Raw genomic sequence first — 23171 nt, 5'->3', positions numbered from 1 at the left:
GTGCTTAAAACCAGATGCTTACAGAAAATAAGTATGCGTAGGGTGATGTGTATGTGTGTATATATAAATATATATATATATATATATTTTTTTTTTTTTTTCATATACGTGTGCTTGCCTAGACACCAACCTAGGCTTTGCAGTTGGGAGCATGAGTGAGCCACACACATACACCATGAAAGTCTTGGTATCTATTTTAGCAACATTGTCCTGTCTAAGCTGTACCAAGATTTAAAAGAACAGGCTGCAGGCTGTCCAACAGATCCCAAACTGTTGGAACCCTGGCTGCTGAGAATTTTAGGCTTTCTCTGCTGACAGGCACTGACCCCTAAGAGAACACTGCATTCGACCTGAAGCCATAGAGAAAGCTTCCAGAATTAAATAATAGAACTAAGATTATAAGTGTATTGTTTGAATAGAAGTGTGTAATATCACATAGTAGAAAACTTAGAGTTTAAAGTTTTAGAATATGGTAATGTATTTAAAATAAGATAGAAGGTTTAAGACAGAAGCTAGTCCTCCTTCTTCACCTTCTTCTTCATTTAAGTAGTATTATGTAATTAGATAAAGAAGTCCACATTATGGGCCACAGGTAGTTAGTTAATAAGTTAAAAGTAAAAATAATTTAGGTGCTATTTCTTGGACAGTTTAGCCTTAAAAAGCCTTGTGTAGAGAGAAATACGACTGCATTTTTCTGCATTTTTAGTTTGTTAGAGTGAAGTACTGTAGAGCTCACACCAAACGTGTTTGCACATCTCCTGCTCAGGTAATGCAATGTGGTTTTATGGATTAACTGTGGTGACACCTGGTTAGGGAGGAACAGCAACTCTTCTGCATCACTGGAGAGGCTCCCCACTGAAGAGCAACACGAAAAGTGGGCTGTTACTGGTAGTCTTGCACTTACAGCTATTGGCTTGGGTCTCTAGAGAAGAAATCCAGAGAAGATTTAATTCCACAGGTCTCTTAGCTGACCTTATAACTGACTTTATCCTTCATTCCTAGCCCCAAGCAGCAGCTAACACGTCCTCACCTCAGAGAAGTAATACATGAACTAGGAACTTAAACCCAAGGGTGGAAATTGTTAATGGAATTTTGTAGGTGTCTAGACAGCAGTGACACCAGCACTCACGTGGGGAACTGCCCCTGAATTCCCACACATGGTAATGTGAAACTCAGCAACAGATTTTCTTTTATGCCAGATACAAATCTAAACCAGAGGTGATTGCTTTCAGATAAGAAGTAGCCCATCTAACAATATCAGTGTGATAAATTGTTCATTTTAAGGCTTTTGTTGGTCAGATCTTTTTTTTTTTTTTTGAGTCCTTAACTCTGGCTAGAATAAGAGGAAAATGCAGAAAAACCTCCTCAGTTCAAAATAACCATTACCATGACTTCCTTCCATGACAATAAAAAATACATTAAAGGATGCTGCTTCTGAACTATTCTGAACATAGCTGAAAGCCAGTGGCACTGCCTGCAAAGGTTCAGGTTGGTGCTATTTAAATCATGCTAAGGTTATTTCTGGCACTTTAAAATTGGTCAAATGAAATTCGTACAGCATATAATCATATTTTATGGTTAGAATTCGATTAAAAGCTTAGGAGACAGCTAATGGGGAGTCAAATTACCTCAACACTTCAAAGAATCTTTCTAAAATGAAATTTAAAATATTTTATGGTGAGAGTTTTTTTCTTAAAAAAAACATAATAGCCACTCTTCTCATGGTGAATGATTCACTGTTGTCTTTCTAAGACTTATTACTCTCCTAAATCATCTGCGTGTTTGGGACCTTTTGCTTATCTTTCTGGCATTCTGAAGACAGAGCTAAATTCCCTGGAGATAGTTGATTGGCACAGACTTGCTGGGCTTTGGATAAGGGCTGGTAATTCATAGTTTTCTGCATATCAGTTTCATGAATATGCACTGTGCTTCCACCACCCCATTTTCTGGTTTGTTCTCATGGGAATAGAGGGTTGGAATTGAAAAATATCCCCAGCTTTGGGGATGAGAGGTACCTGTGCACTGGGATGTTGGTTACCTCTGTAAACCAAAAATTAGTAATTTTTCCCTTCCTTAAAATTCAGTTCTTAGTGGCAATTAGAAGTCAACATCAACAACGCTGTTACAATTCAAAACACCGAGCATTTTGAAAATGAAAATTTCATCTTTGAAAATTCAAGGGCATTTTGTCAGCCTAGATAGAACAAGTCAGAGGGGTCCAGAGCCACTCTTCAGTTCTGTGTTGCTTCAGGTGTCCTCCAAATTGTGGAACTTCAATTTTTTGTAGTCAACTTCTTGGCTAGTCCCACCATTAAACATTTGTGTATCTTTCCAGAGTGTGCGCACTTTTTTTTTTTTTTCTTTTTCCATTTTCTTCTCCCTTTTGAGGTCTTCTCTGTGGTTTTTATTTGCTTGGTTGGGGTTTTCTGTTCATGCTGCCATTAATGCTGAAATTATCTGTAGCTCTTGTGAGGGAATGCCTGTTTACCAACCTGCCCGTTGTGGGACCTGTGAAAAGAGGATTCCTCCACATGGGGCTCATGCCTTCTCCTGGCAGAGGAAAGCCAGTGAAATGCAAACTCTCCCTGTTGTTCTGGAGCTTCTAAAACATGATGAGTAACACTTGGCTGAGTCCTTGGCACCCACTGGTGTGCTATGACTGGAGGATGGAGTTAAAGGGTTGAATACACCAGCCGGACTGCCAGCTCCGTGCCTTGGTTGATCATGTTTGAAAATTTGCTTTGGAAACTTGCTCAGCTGAGTCAAGTGAGAGCTGGGACCAGAGAAGAAAACCCTCTCCATAACAAGGCTGGACCAGTTCCCATCTCTCCTCTTTGGTGCTCTGGAAAGAGGAGTGAGAATAAGAGAGCTCTGGGTCCCAAGGTGAGACCCAGCAGCACAAACAGACACTGATGACCAGCACTTACAGCCTGAGTGACTGGTAAAGTATCCCTGTCCTCAGAGCTCCCCTTCATTTAACAGGGGATTCAAGTGTTCAATAATTCATTCAAAATTCAGCTACTTTCAATAACAGCTGCTTAGTATGAAACAGGACAGCTATAAAGGCAAAGCCAAATCAATAAATTTGCATTATTCCTAGGTGAATAAGCAAGATAAATCATTCAGTGAGTTAACAAGGATGCTGGCCTTTTAATTCCTATGGTGAGATGTAAGGAGATGGGTATTTCTGTGATTAGAAGGCAACATAGAATACTTTCACCCAGGACCAATCTGGAAGTGGAAGGCAGTAAAAATATTTAAATATTTGAACTAGGGAAATGTAGTCTTAAAACTAACTGCAAAGTTTCTGCTTTGGCCTATGAACACAGGCTGAGAGACTTGGGATTGTTCAGCCTGGAGAAGAGACAACTCCAGGGAGACCTTTGAGCACCTTCCAGTACCTAAAGGAGCTACAAGAGAGCTGGAGAGGGGCTTTTTACAAGGGTATGGACTGATAGGACAAGTGGGAACGACTTTGAACTGACAGAGGAGAGGGTTAGGTTAGATATGGGCAAGGAATTCTGTACTGTGAGGGTGGTGAGGCACTGGAGTAGGCTCCCCAAAAAGCTGTGTATGGCCCATCATGGAAGTATTCAAGGCCAGGCTGGATGGGGCTTTGAACAACCTGGTCTAGTGGAAGGAGTCCCTGCCTGTTGCAAGGGGCTTGGGCCTGGATAATCTTTAAGGTCTCTTCCAAACCATTCTGGGATTTTTCTTTTCTGCATCCTGACAAGTGGTACCTTGGGCTGTCGTGGGTTGTGGGAGACAATGGTGCAGGTTTCTGCTGGTGGCTGGACTTTATCCTCCAGAGGATTTATGGTCCTTGGCCCAACGGCTGTTAAACTGCACCTCCTACTTTTTAAAATTAATTCTTGATTTGCTTTTTCGATTGTCAGTGTTCTAGCTGCAGCAGACTCCTTCACTGGTGTTTCTTACTGAAAGGGTGGCATGGGGTCTGCACTCTGCTGCCTCTGCAGTCTGTCCTGGATCTCAAGTGGGATTACTTCTGCCTGATTGTTATAGCCTTTGTATTACACACGTCTTTTTTCAAAAAACAGAGTTTGGAACCCATGCAGATTGTCTTCTTTCTTAAGATTTTTGTCTTTTGTTCTTTTTGGCCTTCTCGTTTGTTTGTTTGTTTGTTTTTGACTTTTTTTTTTTTTTTTTTTTTTGCTAAAAACCAAGAGATCATTTAAAAAAGATAAAATATATTTTGAAGAGTAAAATTTGGCAAATCTGTGAAATCAGCTGGGTTGTGTTTTTTTGGTTTGTTGTTTTCCTCTCTGACTCGTTTCACAGTGGTGAAGTGACTTTAATTCTACAATCATGCTGGTTGGCCAAGAGCCTAAAGGCTCATAAAAATCTTTAACAGGCATCTGTGGTAAAACTTTGATTTCGTTTCTCTTCTGAACACTTTTTTCCCCATTCATATGCTGTCTGCAGGAAAACACTAATGCCCCAAACCATTAAGGAAACTCTAGAAATTTCACTGGAGTTCCCTCCCACAACTGTGTTGGTGTGTGTGGCAGCTCAGGGCAACGAGGGCGACTCCTGTCCTCTCTGGACAAACAGTTCCTCAGCGTGGTGAAGCAGATCTTTTTACAGGATTTTTTCACTTTAACAGGATTCTCTCTGCCCAGCCATTAGCAAAATATTGCCACTCACTCAAAATTGTTCGTCTCCCGCGTAAGCAGCAAAATAAAGGCTTAGGTTTTCTATTTTACTTTTTTCCCTGAAATTTCTAGTGCAAGTTGCAGCATATTTGTGAACTGTGATCACTTGAAATACCTAATACCTCCTTTGATGTCCATATTCCAAAGCACAACACATGAGAGAAAACCCAAATCTACCTCTGAGAAAACCAAACCTACCCTGCTAAACAGGGTCTGGAGTCACTTTCCACTCCGAAACATGATCTCATGTGCTTTTCCTTTAAAATAGGGGGAATAAAAAGGATTTCATGCTTGGCACAAATGCATGCTGAGAGCAAGATGTGGGATGAAAGGCTTGTGGAGCCAGAAGGGAGAGCTCATTCAGCCTGTGAGGGCACTGCCAGAGTCTGAGATGCAGAAGAGGCACTGCAGACCATTCCACATCCAGCACTATCAGGAGAAATATAATTGAGGTTTTCTTTGATGAGAATAACATTTGTTTTTTCCACACAGTTCTTTCATTAAAAATCAGTGGTTCCAACCCCTGGCTAAGAAATGCAGTAGTGTCTTTTTAGACTTTTTTTTTTTTTTTCCCACTTAAATATAGAAATGCTTTAAATATCATGGTAGCATGGTGAAAGTAAATATTAGGAGACTTTGTAGGTGTCATGCAAGAAAAAATTATTTTCAGAGACATCCCTTTGAGGGTTTCTAACCTGCTTTCAAAGGGGTAGCAGTGAAAGGACAGAAAGATGCTGGGTCTGTACTGCTTTTCCCTTGGAGACACATAAAAAATCAGTTTGATAAGTTACCTTTCCTTTTTGTTGACCTAGTTTTGCAGGTATTTGAGAACGAAGGCATTTGGAATATGGTCTAAATGTGTAATTTTACAAGATGATTACAGAAAGACAGTATTTTCTGATATATAGTGTGGGATGTATATTGCCAAATTCCAATCTAAATGTAGGTGGGAAGTCTGAAATAGTTATGAAAATCCTGTAGGCTCTTGCTCTGGGCAGGAGATAGAATGTGACTCATCCCATGTGTTTTAATGTGCTTTTAACTTCCACTGCTGCTTGTGGAGGAGCTTCTCTGGGTAAACCAGATACTTTTTGTTTAGGGGGCTGAAGTCCCACCACTGGGCTCCAATTTTTGTCAAAATGCCAGTGTCTTGATAGTGGTCAGCCTTTCCAGAATTTGTTATTTGTTATTCCTCTGATTTTATCTTTATTCCCGTGCATTGCTCTGAAACATTGTCATGCAAACCACAACTGAAAAAAAAAAATCACAACTAAATAATAAAACAAAAACCAACAGGAAAACAAAATGCTCGCCCATGATGTAGTGAAGCATCTGGTGAGATATCATTCCTCTAAGTGTATTTGGAAAAATTATGGCCTCTAATCTGCAAATTATTTAGGAGGAAAATTTTGTCCTTCATGTCATTTCTTGGGTGCTGTGGGTTTCATGCACATAATTGCTCCTCCTTCACACGTATTGGTGATGAAATTCAGAATTACTGAGGGCAAGCAGCTTAATTTTGTGATTTTGTGGCTTGGGCCTGGTGTTCCTCTGGATCAGTCTGCCTTTCCAGAACTGTTTGGAGCCCTTGTTGCTGTTTTGGGAAGTTACAGAACTTGGGGGTTTTCATGGAAAATTTTCTTTTCATCTCTTGAAGGCTGAAAGGAAGAGGTTGAAATACTTGATTGCTCACAGGCGGCTTCACTGCAGTGCACACTTCTCTGAGGGTTCTTTCTGAATCTTTGAAATACTTTTTTTCTGGAGAAAGTGAAAATTCTCAGGTCTTTTCCTGATCCAAAGCAGTTGTTGAGTCTCACATAATCACAACAGACCTGCTTTGCCAGCAGGTTACAAATGTCACAGAGACAGTGTTTAATATATTTTATTTTAATTAGACTTCATTTTGTCTCTGAGCTAATTTTCAGGTTTTCTTCCACATTCAAAAGTCACCAAAGCACCGTAAATTCCAATTATTTTTGATGCCACAAAAAGTTAGCTTCCAGTTGACTGGCGCACAGAGCAAGTATTTAATTTCTGATTTTGGTTTGTTTCTCAATTTGATTGAGATCTACTGGTGTTTCAGAAAAGATTTCTTTTTCTCTGTTGCAGGCTTATAGATTTTCTCAGCTTCCTGAGATGGTAATGGGTTCTCCTCCTCCTCCTGTCCCTCCCAGAACGGGTCCTGTGGCTGTTGCCTCTCTCAGAAGGTATTTATCTGTTATTTTACTTTAGGCATGGTCTGTAAAACCCACTGTCATAATAAGAACCAGGGCAAACCCTGAAGGGGCACTTATAAAGCACTTAAAAATATACATTCATGAACTTAGAAACATAATGGTTTTATTTCGTTTTAACACGAAACGAAATAACAATGAATTTTCTGCTAGCCAGTCTGTGTCAATGAAATTAGGAACTGCAGGCTCTGGTTTCTTTTAAAGCATTCTTTGCCTCAGCTCTCATAATGGTGTGCTGAGGCAGATAATTCACACCATCATTCTCCTGCTTTTCCTTTGCAACATTTCCAAAGACCTCAGCACTTCCCAAGTGCAGTAATGTTATTTACCACAGTGGTCTCCTGCTGTATGATACCATGTCATGTACACTGCAGACTGTGTTGGTGAATTATGGCAAAGCTCTGGGCAGTTATGGTAAAGCTCTGGTTTTGGTGTTGTATTTCACAGGCATTTGTTTGAAGCAGCAAGCAAAGGCCCTACAGGATGGTAAGAACATGCTTTGGTAAAAAGAGCAACCAGGCTAAAAGGGTTGTTTGCAAACTTCTCCAGACTCCTCCAAACTTCTGGTGTGCAGTTGTTCTCCAGGCTTCTGTCATGCCAGAGCAAAGTTGGACAGATTGCTCCTCGCTGGCTGGTGCTGCTGTAGCTGATAGGCGTGTACGTGGCTACAAATCACATCTGTAGGTCAGAACGACAAAAATTTGTGGTTTTTTTTTTTCTTTCTTAATGCACAGGTCTACATCAGATATTGGCAGCAAAGTGAGACTACCTGAGTCCAGCGGAGCAGATCAGGCCCAGCACCATGATCAGACACCTTTCGCAGCGGGTTCGAGAGCTCCCATGTCTGTTGGCCCACTCGATCAGTCGGCTTTTCACTCAGGTGACAAAACAGTCCAGATTCAACTTGGAGCTTTGAGAGCTTCATAAGTTATTTTGGATATAAAGGAAAGTATGGGATATAGCAAAAAAAAAAGGATGGTTATTTGGGGAAAGACTGTATTAGGTGGGGTTTTTGCTGGTGCAGCTGAAGGAGCCCTCCAGAGGACGGCCTGTCCCTTTGTAAGTGCAGCACCAGCTGCATCCTAAAATACTCCTGCAGCAGCACCAGGAAATGGCCTTTTCTGAAGGTAGGATCCAGCAGTAATGTCCCAGATGTTCTCCGTTCAAGTATGGCATCCTGCTGGCACACTAATCAGGACTCTGAATTGATAAAACCCAGTAAAACTCTTCACCTGTACAGCAAAAGGCAGTAGAATTTTTAGGGAGGATGTAGAGGGTGTTGGTGGCAAAATCTCTTGCAGTATTGGGACTGCTGTGTGACTTGTTTGTGTTGCACTTTGTACCAACCAAGCAAAGTGGGAGAGACAGGCAATGGGGGAGAAATGAGTTAGATCCTTCCAATATTTTGTCAGTCAAGAATATTGATCCAAGTGCTTCAAAACTTTTTTTAAGGCTCCCTGTTTCCTCTTGAGAAACTTAACCCCTACTCTTGTCACAGGAGTGGGCTACTGAGGAAGGCAAATTGAAGGTACATGGCCCCTTCCTTTCAAAACACAAGGCAGTGGTGCTATTGCACAGACAAGGGTAATCTGTTAGCTCTCCACCCCTCCTGTTCTGGCGAATATAGTTTCTGCCCAGAACTTGTTTTGGGTCTAAAAGTCCCAGTTTTAAAGGCCTAGTCATTTCCTGGTCCTTTTGATATGAGTTGTATTTATAAATTACTGATTTAATCATGAGATGAAGCTGATATACTGTTTTCATAGTGTCTGGATAAAATTTAGCTGGAAAAAAATATTTCAAATGGCTTCTTATTGGCAAAATGTGTTTTCCTGAAGAGTAAGGGAAAAGAGTTTACAATATTCAAAAGAATTTTCCATTAGTTCAAAGCTTTGAAGTTAGCAGTTTGTTAGATATTGCTCTGTTAATTTGCCAGGAAAAAAAATCATTCTTAGCTTCCTCAGAAGTAATAGAGAGTTATCTGCATTGTCTTTGACATCACTGACTGAGAATCATAATGTGGCTAAGCAAATGAGCTGTCAATTAATTAAATACAGTAGCTTTGAAGGATCCATTCTGCTCTCACTTATTGTCATGCCTTCTGCAAGTGGTGCAGTACCTGAAAGGAGCAGATGCTCACCCTTCCATTTCAAAATATTTCAAGCTGTGAAATATGCCACACTACCTAGCCCTCTTCTTTATGTGTGCAGCGATGGGATCTGTGGGATACACTTTTTTATTGGATCCAGTGATGGGGAGATTTTATTGGTGTGTGTTGCTGAAGGGTGGATGCAGTTCAGAAGAGACAAAATTACCTTCCTGTACATTGTGGAGTTTGCCAGAATAATTCTGGGAGTAACTGAAGGAAACTTTCATGTATGTCAGGTGCTACAAAAGGCTGTAATACAGGCAAGTAAAGTCAAGGACAGTTGTGAGAAATGTGCAATTGTAACACAAGGGTTTGAACATTCTGATATGAAAATAAGTTTTTATAGCCTCAATACCTGAAGAAACCTTGCTGCAGGTGCTGATTTGGGATGTTAATGCCTAATGTCACTCTCAAGCAGCCCAGCATCAGCTCTAAGATAAGGACGTTGCAGTAGTAATTTAGGATGAGGTATAACATCAGCCAATTGAATATTCATTTTGAGTAGTAACTCCTTTTGCTGTGGTTAAATTAAAAGAATGTTTTGGTGTAGAAGCCATGTGCCATGTACAGGAGCAGCACTTCTCTGTACATGTGTGAAGAATGTTCATTTTCAGCTTTGCTAACTCATTTAAAAAAGCAACCCTTGTGCTGTTTATGACCTGGAAGGACAAATGATTGACCACACCTCTTCTCTTAGCCCACCCTCTTCCAAACCATGGGGCTGGAGGAATTGGGATAGAGGTGGTGTGTTTCTGCTCTGGAGAAAAATGTGCTACAAACCATATTTTACTCCTCTTCTCATGCCCTGATTGCATCCATAGCAATTCTGGCCTGGGACTGCGTGGGAAGTCCTTGAGAAACCGTAAATATCTGGGTTTATGGAGACTGCTTTGGGATGGATGTCACTGGTGGAGTCTTTCTATCTCCATGCAATGTCCCAGCATCTGTCAGAGTAGTCAACATAATCCTCTTGTAGATTGTTCAGGAGCAAAAAATGTGCCAGGGCTGTAAATGAGATTCTGGAGGATGGATATTTGAGGCAGCCAGTAATTGATGCTAATTCAATTATACTCCATATGAATTTCATGGGCCTTCCCATGTCTTTGTGATTTTGTCAGCATAGTGGTATCATAGCTACTGAGAGCAATTAGTAGCAATATTCAGATGATGTGCAGTTGGAAGGGGGAGAAATTTTATTTTCTCTGCATTAATTCTAGTACAGAGAATCTGCCTAGCTGTATAATGTTACTGTGCTTCCATTCCTCAGTGAAAATGTTGGAGTTATGCTTTGTTGTGTTTTTAAAGGGTTTACTGCTTTCATGTGAGTGATGTTATTTTTGCTACATTCTGTGAATCTGAAAAGTAAAATACATGTCCATGTAGTATAATGAATAATCTGAATAAACTGAATACCTAGTAACTGATGAAGATGATATGCAGCTGTCCCATCGAGGATTTAGGGATGAGGATTTCATGCCCTCAGTGTGATTCACTGCTGGAGTCTGTCTTTGCATGTAAACAGACACTAGAGGAAGCAAGACTTAACTGGGCAAGAAAGTAGTTTGTAGTCTATTTTTAACTAGGCAAATACATGGGGTTATGATAGCAAAGGGAATATTTCAAGGGAACATTAGGATGCTGGTCTTCCAGACAGCCTAGTTACAGCCTGTGGATAATCTCTGTACCAAAATTGTTCTCTGCATCTCTGTGGGCCACAGGAATAAACCTTCCCTGAAAGCAGATGTGACCATACCCAGAGATTTGGCTGAAACTTTGGCTCCTTCCAAATGTGATGGTGGGATTTTAATCCAGGAGGTTTCCTGGATATTCCTATGCATGCATCTTAATCAAGAGGTGATAAGCCAGATTTGGAATCAACAAATATTTATTTGAGTTTTAGCTGTGTAATTTGTGGCAGTCATGGACTGTTCTTGGGAAAGGAACTGAGCAGGTAGAACCTTGCTATTTTTTTACAGAAGCATTGAACTTTTATGATGGAATTGTTGAGAATACAGACTGTTAAACATACCAGTCACTAATTTTTTGTAGTTTTTTTTACCTAGAAATAATATTGATATAATAATATAATATAGATATTAATAATAACATTAATAATATAGATATTAAGAAAGACTGGGTAAACAGTGAAAAGAGAGGTGCATTACACTGAAACCCATGGTTAGAACAGCTGAAAATTGAATACAAGGAAGCAAACTTAAGGGGAAAAACTTCTCTAATGAGTCAAAGTTTTGATGATCATTTGTTACAGGGATCAAGTCCTAGGGACTCTTTACCTGTACATGGTTATGAGGACAACTGCAAGTCTTGCCTTCTCCAGTATTTCCCAGCATTATGAAGTTGCTCTAGTCAGATGGTGGGACAAAAAAAAAACCCCACCCAGAACTCCAAACAAAAATCCTCAACAAACAAACATGAAGTCCATATTTCATAAGCACTACCTTCTGATTTACAACTGAAAAGCTCAGCTATTAACCATGCCTACTCCTTTTTTATTTGACAGGAAATACGGTACCAGCAGTGTTTGCCATTCCAGCGAACCGACCTGGCTTCACGGGCTATTTCATCCCAACTCCTCCCACTGCCTACAGGAACCAAGCCTGGATGCCCTATGCTGGAGAGAATGAGTTGCCAGGGCAGTGGGCAGACTCTGTAAGCATCCCTGCTTTTCTAACCACCTGTGTTTTCTGTGTTTTGCACAGGAGGGCTTTTCAGCAATTCTTCACTGGTTTACAAAGAAGCTGAAAAGGATAATTTTTTCCTTGAGAATAATCTCTAGCAGTGAAAAGCCATAAGAGATGGCTTGGACATAGATACTTCAGCTGTTCATAACATGAATTGTGAGCTTTAGAGGGTGGAATCATTCACTAGGTTAGGGCCTGGCACCTGTTTAAAGTTGGTGGGTTAGATATAATTTTTCTTTTCTGAGAAAGGTTAAATTTTTAGATAGACACGTGTCAGGAGAAGGTGATGCTGCCTCTCAAGGCAGCCTTGAGCTGTTTGAAAGTTGGGGAAGCATCTTACCCTCCTGGAGGCTTCTCTCCAGACAGCCTGGCTCCCAAATCTTACCTCCCAGCACTGCTGCAGCCCTGCTGTGCACTGTTTCAAATCCTCCCGAAGGCTGCAGTGACAGATCATAAATTAAATAATTAATTGCACAATCTCAGTCTGGAACAGATGTAATTTTTAGCCCAAAGTAAACCTACATTTCAAAGAATTGAAGTTGAAACATCCTAAAATGAATTGCAGTAGTATATCATGTTGGAAACAATTTCTCAAATGTAGGGCTTTCTTTTTACACAAGGGAAAAAAAGATAAATTCTTCTGCTTGAGTTCACATCTGGTATTTATGCAGAACCACTGTGGCTAAAAAAACAGGGAGACAGACTCAATTTCCTTGTGCAAATCGTCAACAGAACATTTTAATGAATTGCAGTTGAAATCTAAGTTGGCTTTGAGCAGCTAAGCAGGAGACAACACAGTCATATAAATGTTCCTGGGGGCAGCTGTTTTGTTGTTCACTCTTTATTGCTGCTCCTGATGCCTGTGAGGAAAAGAATTCAATATGACTTTGAGATGCAAGTCTGCATTTGAAGGCTGAACTATCAGAAAAAAAAAGCTGTTCATTTGTAAGCTGAGCACACCTGCTGATGTGCCCCTGACACCTGGAGGCTTGTGATGCTCTGGTATGAATTTCCTTCTCAGAGCTGCCTTTTAAAGCATGAAAAGCTTTATTTTCCTTTGTTGTTTTGGTGTTTGGTTTTTGTTTATTTATTTGTTTTATGTGTGTTTTTAACCCTTCTGACATCTTAAAGCCAGGAAGCCCATTTTATCTTAGCAATGATTTTAAACTTTTTCTCTAAGAAGGAAAAAAAGCCATGAAACAAATAAGGAAATTTGACTTGTCTCCCATTCATTCTCCCTTTTGTATCCCTACTCTTGATTGCAGTCCTGTGGAAAAAGAGCCAGGTATCACCTGTCAAAAGTGGAGACTGGAACAAATGGGTCAAAACTGCAAACCAAGTATCCAGCCTCCAGCTCCTTCCTCTGGAAAGAGAAGAGCATAACCCTGTTGTGGGTCTCCTTGTCTTCAGGGAAAGAGGAATGGAGAGTGATATAAGAATCTGTCTGAAAAATAACCATGGCAATATAGAATTCAAGGGAAACAAATGTCCCTTTTCACTTACCCATGGCAGAGCTTTAACAATTCCTTGCTACTCAGATTTTCAACCCTCCAGTGGCTTTGCAGAAGAGGTAAAAATATAGAAACTACTGCAGTTTCTACAATGAATTTGCAAATCTGTCAAGAAATTGTCTTTGTTTGAAAATCATTACTAGAGGAGCTGGTAATAGCATTAGCAATATAGCACAGTCAGAAAGCCTGAATAAAAGTAAATAACATAAAGATCTGAAGTTATACTCAGGACTTGAATTTCTGCATGCATCCTGGTTTCTGAGCCTCTAGATTATTGCTCGATCACATTCCCAAGATTTTCTTACAATTATTGAGAACAAAGGCTTAATATCTATAAGATTCTTTATTTTTTCACACATTTCTGCTAGCCTAGACTGTAAACAAGGGAGTAGAGGAAACAGGAGATGTTACCTATTTTATAAGCAAAATTACTGTGATACATTATTCTCTGACACAAATGGTAAGTATTGAAACACTAAGTTTTGTGGGACAAGGCAGCTGTACCCACAAAGCACTTCTTTTCCCAACTGCTGGATGCTGCTTAGTGAAAACAGTAACTTGGTGGCCTCTAGTGGTGTGATCACATGTTGTTCTGGTAAAATCACCTTTTGAAGAGCCTGTTGTAAACTGAACAGAGGTGCTTACATCTAATGATCACTTTCATACCATACCTGCTTCCTGCGTTTGTCTCATCACACCAGAATGAACCTTTTACATTCTCTTCAGCATTTGAGAATACCCAAGGCTGTAGAGAGGATGTGTAAATCCTAATGGTCAGGCTTCAGGCATAAAGCCTTCTTCTAAATTAAGGCTTACAGATTCCTGTTTTATAGACTTTTGGAAATCATAAATACTAATTTTTTATTTGATGCATTAAAATCTCCCGAGTTCCAAAAAGACTGGTACCGTGGTTCATGGATTTGTGAAAGAAATTTAATCTCTCACTCTGACTAAAGGGCCTACATTATTGTTTTAGTTTTAGCTAACGTGGCGCTGAAATCTGTGGATTTACAAAAATTATGAATCCCTCATGTAATTCTGTTAGACATGGCCAGAAATCTCGACACTTCTGAGCACTCAAACATCCCTTTGAGTCTTGAGTTTCCAAGCTGGCGCACCTGAGCTTATCCCTGTTGTCTGGATCCAGTGAGCTTCTGTTAGGACCAGTGAGGCCAGACACTTGGTTGCCTTGGATTAGATAGAAATCAGACAACTGCTTTTCTGTTTTAGGCTTTTTGGTGTACTAAAATCATGCTGCTTGTATAAAACCGAAGCGTTTGCTAAGCAGAGAGCGCACTTCCAGAAAAACCTTTTCCCTTGGACTTTTTGGAGGTGATGATAAATGTGGACAAGCAGGACGTGCTTGCTGCCACGGCTGGGACGTGCATAAATGGCACGTGCCAGGCCAGGCATTTGTAGGCAGAAGCTGGGAATTCTGAGGCTTGCATTCCCTTCGTTTGGTGCTCTCTGTCACATCCGACAGTGCCCCGGGGAGGTTTGTGGATCGATCGTTCCGCGTAATCCTGTGCAATTCCAATTCCCCGCAGGTCCCCCTTCCTGGCTACATCGAGGCTTACCCGAGGCCCCGCTACCAGCACAACTCGCCCTCCCGGCTGCCCAGGCAGTACAGCCAGCAGGGCAGCCTGCACCCCAGCCTGGAGCAGGCTCCGCTGGCCTCCGCCGCCGCCTCCCAGCAGAGCCTGGCCGACAACGACCCCTCCGACGCGCCGCTCACCAACATCTCCACGGCTGCCCTCGTCAAGGCAATAAGAGAAGAAGTGGCCAAGCTGGCCAAGAAGCAGACAGATATGTTCGAGTTCCAGGTCTAATATACCTTCTGTGCTCGGTGTTTGTGTCTTGCGACCTGGGGTAGCCAAGAAAGCAACTCCTTTAATTTTCGGCTACAGACTTTCTGTGAATTGTGCCAAAGCGATGGCATTTTAATCTGTCTGAAAAGTCAGCGCTATGAAATGACTTAAAGCAGAGCAACGGGACTCTGAAGACACGAAATTCCGCTTTCCAGCTAAGGAAAAGCTGCCAGGAAACTGTTTCATACTGATGAGATCAACCATATGCAATTGTTTGTCACTTCGCTCTCGTATTATGACCCATCGTCACTAAAGATGCTGCTGAACATGTCTGTGCCACAAGAAGTTTCATTTGCAGGCCCAGAGGTAGAGCTGCTGAAAATAACTTCTGCATGCCAAAACTTCGATTCAAGAAGAAAAACCCCACAGAACAGGGTTTGCTGAAGGCCATGGCTGGCATGGCAGTGGCCGTGTTAATTGTTTGCTGTAGGACATGGTACAAGGGGTGCTGATTTCAGCAATGCAGAGTCATTTCAGCCTTTTCATCCCACAGACTGTATTAAAACCAAAAGAATTCAACGTGATTAAGTAATACAAATAAAAGTCCTGTAAATAGCTCCAAGTCTCTTCATCCTATTAACAGTGCAAAGAAGTGAAAGAAGAGAGGACTGTGAAGAAGGTGAATGACATTTCCAAAATTGGTGGCTACCTTGTCCCTCAGTGCCACCGATGAGTTATGGAGGAGATTTTTTTTTCAGCGTGAGTGAATACAATGCATGAAGAGCCAGCAAAGGATATTGGTGCTAAAAGCTTCCCAGAGAAATGAGAGAAGGTTATTCCTGTTCTCCCTACATTCGGGCTTTTCACTCTGAATGCATGTGAAGCTGGTAAACCTGAGACCTTCACATCCTTCCAACCTGGAAAAATGAATACACCTGCTTGGACAAGGAAACCTCTGTTCAACACAGTGCTTTTTTTTCCTCTTTCTTTAGCAATGCTATCTACTAAAGTGATGCCAGAAAGTGCTACCTGAAGCTGCAGTTGATTTTGATTGCGCTGGCACGGTGAATGCGCACCCAGGAAGTTCTGAATGTAGAGGACCTAATGACTATATTAACATGTAAATAAGTTAACAGCTACATGGATTAACAAAAAATATGAATGTTCTGTGAAAAAGAGAGCATTGCCAGAAATGATGTTGACTTTATATTGTGCAAGATAAAGGTCACTGATTGTTACACGGCGTTGTGGTAGGAATCCAATCCCAAAAGAAAATCAAACCACTTGGGATGGGACAGTAGTTAATATTTTGCAGTTGTACAAACTAGTTGAAGATCACGAACAGTTGTTTTCAGTTCCTTCAGCAATTAGCTTCAGGAACTGAAGTTGTTGCAAAATTTGTTGTGTTGGGCGTGTTTGATGTCAACTGGAGTTAAAGGTAATGTCCTTCATTTCAGTGGGTTATTTAGTTATCCTCAATTACTATTTTGTCTGATCATTTCATTTCCCTGAGTTTCTTTGGTCTTAGCTGATGTGAGAAAGGGAACTTGGTTTAGCTTTTTGGCCATCAGTAAATTGAGAGAAGGAGAGAGAAGACTAGAATAGGGGATAGAAGAAGAAATTGATGAAGCACAAACTTTTAAGGCATAGCTATTTTCCCCCCTAATAATCATATTACAAACCCTGAGACTGTGATGCGCAATTATCCTAGAATATACAGACATCCTCTGCTCCAATACCTGGAATATTGCAGAAGCGTTTGGAATGCTAGTAAATCTTTCAATAAATGTGAAATTTCATTTTTATTATTTAAAATCAGATATAAATAAAATGTATTTTTGTAATTTCTATGTATATATGTGCTGTATATTTATATAAGTGACTAGTCTGCTGTAGTCAGAAAATTTCCATAAACTAAGTGGAAAAAAAAAAAAAGAAAGAATAAACCCCTGATAATTGTACTGATCAATATAAATGTGCTATGTCTGGAGTACACAAATATACAATTGGGTGACTTGGATACTAAACAACCAAAGAAACTCAATTTTTCATATAAATACAAGTCTAGTAAAGGCTGGCTGCTGTCTCAGTTACCTGTCAGCCAGGTAATACTGATATTATCAGTGTAATACAACACAGCCAAATTGGGTCAAATTAATAGCTGGCTAAGAGCATCACACTTTAGAATAACAGCTGAAAAATACTGGGCCAAACCCAGTGTGCCACAGAAAGACAGGTTCTGGTTGGCTTCAGTGGGAATTCCACTCACTGAGAGCAAGGCTGAGTTTCTCTATTGGGCTTTGTCTATAAAAGCAAATTTCACTAGACCCCTTGAACAGAAATCTGTTTATTTTTCACTCATTTGGATCTCTGTAATGTAAGTGCAGATATAATGGAAGAGCAGCTGACTTTTATTTAGCCTGAGCTGGTTCACAGCTGGCCTGAGCTAACCTGGGAAGTAAAACCTACACCAGGTCGTGTCAGCCACATTCTGCATCAGCTTTATTATCTCAGTTTTTGAATGATTCTTCTATGTAGCCCAGTGAAATTTTGCAAGTAAATGGGCCCTTCTAAGCAATGGGGGTGAAATGTGCTGTGTAATAAATTTCTCTAGCTTAGACTCCAGTTTTGCAGAGTTATCCTGAGGCTGAAATTATGCAAGCAGCCACGATCCCATGGATGGGCACGCTGAAGCCATAGAGGTGGGAAGGATAATGTAACAATATAGTCCTAAATGGAAGCAGGGCATTCCAGTTTAAAATGGCATCTTTTGGACACTTAACTCTTTGTAAGTCTGTTCCCATTCTTAAATTGTGGCAATTTAATAGTTCTATTAAAAATGTGTGAGGGTAAAGCCTCCAATATCTTACACAATGAATCTTGTGTCTTGCCATACTGGAAACTACAAATTTTGGAAAATATAGAGATGTCCAGGGTTTGGATGTCTGTAGAAAATGGAAAACCCCCAAACAAAAGCATTTAAACAGCCTTCTAGAAAGAAAAACCATTTCAGTACAGTTAAACAAAGTACTCTTCATACTTCTGACGAAGACCTGTTAGAGATTCAAAATTAATTTTGTTTGGTATTATTATGGATGATGTGCAGTCTATTGAATATTTCCTGAGCCATCACTCTGAAACCATTGTGGTGCACTTTATTCAGAAAACCATCTTGCATTCTTCATTCATGATGCCTTTTTATCCTGTTTGTAATATGTTTCTGTAATTTTTTTTTTTTTAAGTATAAAGTAAGATTATATCAAGACAGTTAGGACATTCCTGGGAAAGAAAAATCATGCTGTAATATTTATACTGTCTGAGCACAAAGCAATGATAAAGTGAAAATATAGTGTACAAATAATTTGTAATATAATAAACATTTTGTATGGCTACAATTACAATATGCTTTTCAATACTGATTTCAAAGAAGAAGGTATTTGTGTTTAAAGTTATAACCTGGTCCAGATATATCCATGCCATTTTTACAGAGAAAAAAAAAGTAGTAATTTAGCTTTTTCTACTCAGTGCCCCAATTTTCTTTAAAGATATGTTAAATGTTTAGGTGAAAGTACTGTTTAATGTGTACACAAAATGCTGATGTTCTGACCACTATCTGTCTTCAGATTTGTAAATCATCAGTAGGAACCAGCTGCAAATGAAACAACAAAAAATTCCTTCTTGGTACATTTGTTCTGACCACTTTCACTTGGAAAACCACGTGTGACATTTATCAGTATCAGTAGAACAGTAACTTTAAAAGGATAAAAGGGAACTTCTTGGCAGTCATTTCTTGACTTGTTGGCAGTCATTTCTTGACATATTATCTCTGTTGGAGAGAAGCTCCAGCACTCAGTCTGGAAATATGAGTAATATTTGTATGTCATAATACTATGGGTAGAGCTTGATAGGAGTGCATGCAAACCCTATATATAGAAATGAGGATATTATCTTCATCAGTGATCATCTCTTTTTCAGACTCTCTTTGAAAGATGAGACACGCAAGAAGTGTAAGATAAAAATGAGAGGCAGGTAGAAAATGCAACATCGTGTAGAGTGGCAGAATTACTTTGTTTAAGGGCTGATATATACCAAGCTGACCACAGTTTCCATTACATTTCAAGATGTCTGGCTGTTAAAGAATTAATCACATTTTAATGTATGTTTTTTTTTTAGCCCTGCATTGCCAGTATAAGAGCTGACTGCCAGCTTCTAGAAGTCTGGGGAAGCTTGAAAGCAGCAAGTTTACTGAGCTCACAGAAATCACTGCATTTCGCTGCCCCTCTTGTCCTGTGCACATCCCAGCAGCTCCAAACCCTGTGTCCAACCAGTTTTTGTCCTGCTCTTGCATTTCTTACACATTAACAAATCCCAGTGGCTTCCCAGCCCTCACTGACACGAAATGGCAGAGGGACAGGGATCTTGCATATGTCACTCATACCTACCAGAAAATGCAGCTTTCTCTTCATGGGTTAATTTTTAACTCCAGAAATGAGCAACAGATTTCTTTTTTGTTTATCAAAATAATTCAAAGTTGTTGTTGTTTTTTTTTTTTTTTTTTCATATCTTAAGGAGAAGAGTACTCTTTGAAAATGCTTTTTTGAACTTTTGCCTTTCTCTCGGAAATAAATAATGCAAAACTCAACTTGTGGAAGTGAGATTTATATATAGGTCAGTAAAGAAATTGCATACTGACTTGCTCTTTAAAAATCTTTCAGGATGGCCAAGTCATAAAGGCAAAGCTGGTCAATACTGCAGAATCTCTCCTGAGAATAACTGCATTGAACAAGGTTGTTTAGGTAGGCACTGATTTTAAAAATAGTTGAAATGCCCCCAAATCATATAATATTTCATGGTTTTAAAGTCACCTTAAGACCATATTCTTATGAATATTGCATCATATTCATGTGTATCTATATATGAGTGTGTCAAAAATAATTTTTCAAACCTGGTTCTATTTGTCCATCTATTTGTCCCCATCCATTTCAGGTTCCTTAAGGGGTACAGAGGCAGTAATGAAGAGATAAATCTCAGAGTTGTTCTGTTATGAAGCTCATGAAAGGTGAGAAATGGGCTTTAAATAGTTAGGTGGTCAAATGTATAATAGATGTCTTGAAAATAATTACAAGTATCATGAAGAGGTGTCTCAGGAATTTGATTTTTTTTTTTTTTTTGCATTTGTTAAAAATAATTCTTATTTTAAGAAGTCTGACTTCATGAATTTTCCACAGTCAAGTCATACCCAAGGAGTAAGCTGTTACTATATTGCATTCTGTAAATAATTTTGTAACTTTAGAAACACACACTTACCCACTGGGCAATAATGGGTGCAAAGGACTGTAAATCACAAAGAAAGGTGATTCCACTGAGTGCAATATTTGGAGAGCAGGTGAATTTCTCTCCCAAACTATTCCCTCCTCACTGGAGCCCAGAGCATTTCTGTGCTGTGTAAACCAGTCCAAACACCATAACAAACTGTGGCATCAGCTCAGGTCCTGTGTAGCTGGCAAGGAGATCTGGATGTAGGTAAACTTGAAGTTTATTCTTTATCCCTGTCTTTATCTCATACTCTCCATGCTGCAACGAGGAAACAACCCGAATGCTTTATTTTGCACCAAACAAATTTTAGTATTTCCTTCTATGACAAAGAAACTAGGAAGGCTTTTCCATCTCATCTTGCTGTTGACTTCTTGTTGCAAGCTGCAGTCAACGTCATACTTGATAGAAAAAAGATGAGAGTGAAGCCAAGGATTTTGGAAAATATCATAGAACCCATCTTGCTGAGGCTTAGATTTTGATGCAGGATTTAGCAACCCAACAGAAACAGCTCAGGCCTAACAAAAGGGTCAGTTCTGGGCAGTTCTTGGTCTCATCAGAAAGCATGATTGTCCTGCACAGATATTCCTATGCTTTTTGACTTTTTATCTTCATTTAATGGCTTTCCTGCCATCACTGTGCATTCTGAATTTGAGTTTTACATTGTGTACACACTCTTTGCCTCACTGGTGTGACAGAAGCAGTGACCAACACAGCACAGAATTTTTAAACACTGCATGGCTTCAGCCCACGGTGTGCTTTGTGTGTTCTCCTATTAGCTAACATTTTCCACTGCAATTGCTGCCAAAACACCCTGCTCCCTTCAAGGAGAACAGGGCTGAGCCAGGGACCCCCCAAAAAATCAGCCATCACAAGTGTCTTAAAACTGTGCCAGGAGAGGAAGGATGCTGTCTGTTTATGGGTAGCTGGGAGATGGAAGCTCAGTTTGCTCTTCTTGAGGATTTTGGAGTGGTCTAAAATGTGACTGTGCCTCAGTGTCCCACCTGTAGGGCAGGGTGAAGGGACTGCCTCTCCTCACTGCTCTGCTGAAACTCAAACCCTGGACTGCAGTGGATACTTGAGTAAGAGGCACCATTTATTACTTCATGGAGCTTTGGGAATTGTTCAGGACTATAAAGCACCTATTCCTGTGGTAGCATTTCAATAAATGTGAATTTACAAGGGAAAAAAAACACCTCTTGACAATATTTCAGTGTGTTCTAGGAAGCCTTTCCAATAACAACCTCTACACTTTTTTACAGAGATTTACAGAATTTATATCAATAAACTGTCTCACTTCCCAGGCAAAAGATCTCACTTTCCAAGGAAATGAACTTTTCTTACGTCTTTGAATTATGGAAAGGACTAGCTCTGCATGATTACAAATATCCATGTTATCTTTGGTGTTCACAGCTTGATTCAACTGAATTGTAATGGCTGTGTCTGTGAAACTTGCTCAAAATTTATGAGTGGTTCAGCTGTAAGTGGGAAAATTAATTTTCTGAAGCTGCAAAATTGAGAGCAAATTTAAAACTGAGTCTAGGGATTAAACCGAGAGAATAAGAAAATAAATAATTAAAATTTTATACTATGCAATCAGAAAGAAAATCTCCAAGACCTGTTATTTAAAATTACATGCTGATGTAGAGTTTTACATATGACTGAAAAGGAGAGATTTAAAATGTTCTGGGTCATTACCAAATTCCTCTGTTTTTACTCTGAGCCATAGGGTGATTCTAGAAATAAAGCTTACGAGTACATAGAGTAGCTCCTTTCATGTTAGTGGCTATAGCTTAGCTGAAGTTGTACACGTGTTTTCCTTGGCAACTTTGCACATGAAATAAAATGTGTCTTAAAATCTGTGTTGCTACTTATTGGTTGTTCCTGCCGTGTCCTCCTCCTTAGATCCAGTTTTTGTGGTTTTTAATATCATTTACTCAGGCCTAAGTTTCGTGCTGTCAGTCTGAAGTAAAAGGAAAATGCAGCTTTTGACAGGGCTGCTTTTATATAATTTGTGATGCAAGAAATTTGGAATAAAAAGTTGCTTTATTACTACTTTGTAGTTTCAGAGGAAAAAAGAGGCAGGAAAGGATCTTCCAAAAATAGAGGATAAATGAACTTCCTAGTGTAAGTATCACTACTAAGGTTCCAGACAGATGGCCTAGTTAAGATATCATTTTTTAAATGTATCTATGAATTTATATATTTTATATACCTGCTGTGACTGTGAGTACTTAAACTGCCTCAAGGGGTTGTTCTGGATTTCCTCAAGATACACGAAAATCTGAGCCTATTTCACAAATGTATGTTTTTAGTGTGCAGCAGAACTCAACTGACTCATGTTATTAATAATGATACGTTTCCTGGAAAAGACAAATGCAACACTTACGGAATGCTTCCTGATTGGCAACTCCTTGATTCATTATCTCGACGTCAGCGACCTTAAAAAACTCTGCCTGCCAAAGGAACAAAAGAGGACAAGTTTCCCAGAGTTAGGTGCTGCTCAATTCCCCTACTTCCCGTTGAGATATTAGCTCTGAATTTTCAGGGCAGGTGAATTTAAAATGCAGCAGATGCTGCTGAAAACAGAAAAATCATTTCATGATGGCTTACTGCTTTTGGGTTTCCTTTCTAATCTGTCCCTGAACTAATTAAGGCAGCTTGACTTGAAGATTAATTTAAATTCTAATGATCCATTGTAGTAAGGCTGAATATCTATTTGGAGAATTTTAATGTGGCAAACTCAAGCACAGCAGTCTGAAATTTAATGGACCCAACTGTTTG

At 39.8% G+C, this 23171-nt stretch overlaps 1 protein-coding gene across 1 annotated transcript in view; it reads left to right on the top strand.

Moving 5' to 3' along the window:
- Positions 1-21580, top strand: part of KIAA1549L (KIAA1549 like) — a 77069-nt gene extending 55489 nt beyond the window's left edge. Inside the window, 4 exon segments of the mRNA XM_053980752.1 lie at positions 6783-6880; positions 7642-7787; positions 11575-11723; positions 14814-21580. Of these exon segments, the coding sequence (XP_053836727.1) occupies positions 6783-6880; positions 7642-7787; positions 11575-11723; positions 14814-15095 (675 nt within the window). The 3' untranslated portion in view covers positions 15096-21580.
- Positions 21581-23171: the final 1591 nt, after the last annotated feature.

The sequence above is a fragment of the Vidua macroura genome, chromosome 6 (assembly GCF_024509145.1).
Source record: "Vidua macroura isolate BioBank_ID:100142 chromosome 6, ASM2450914v1, whole genome shotgun sequence".
In the NCBI taxonomy this organism is placed as follows: Eukaryota; Metazoa; Chordata; class Aves; order Passeriformes; family Viduidae; genus Vidua; species Vidua macroura.
The sequence above is the reverse complement of the archived record's forward strand: the minus strand, read 5'-3'. Positions and strand labels throughout refer to the sequence as shown.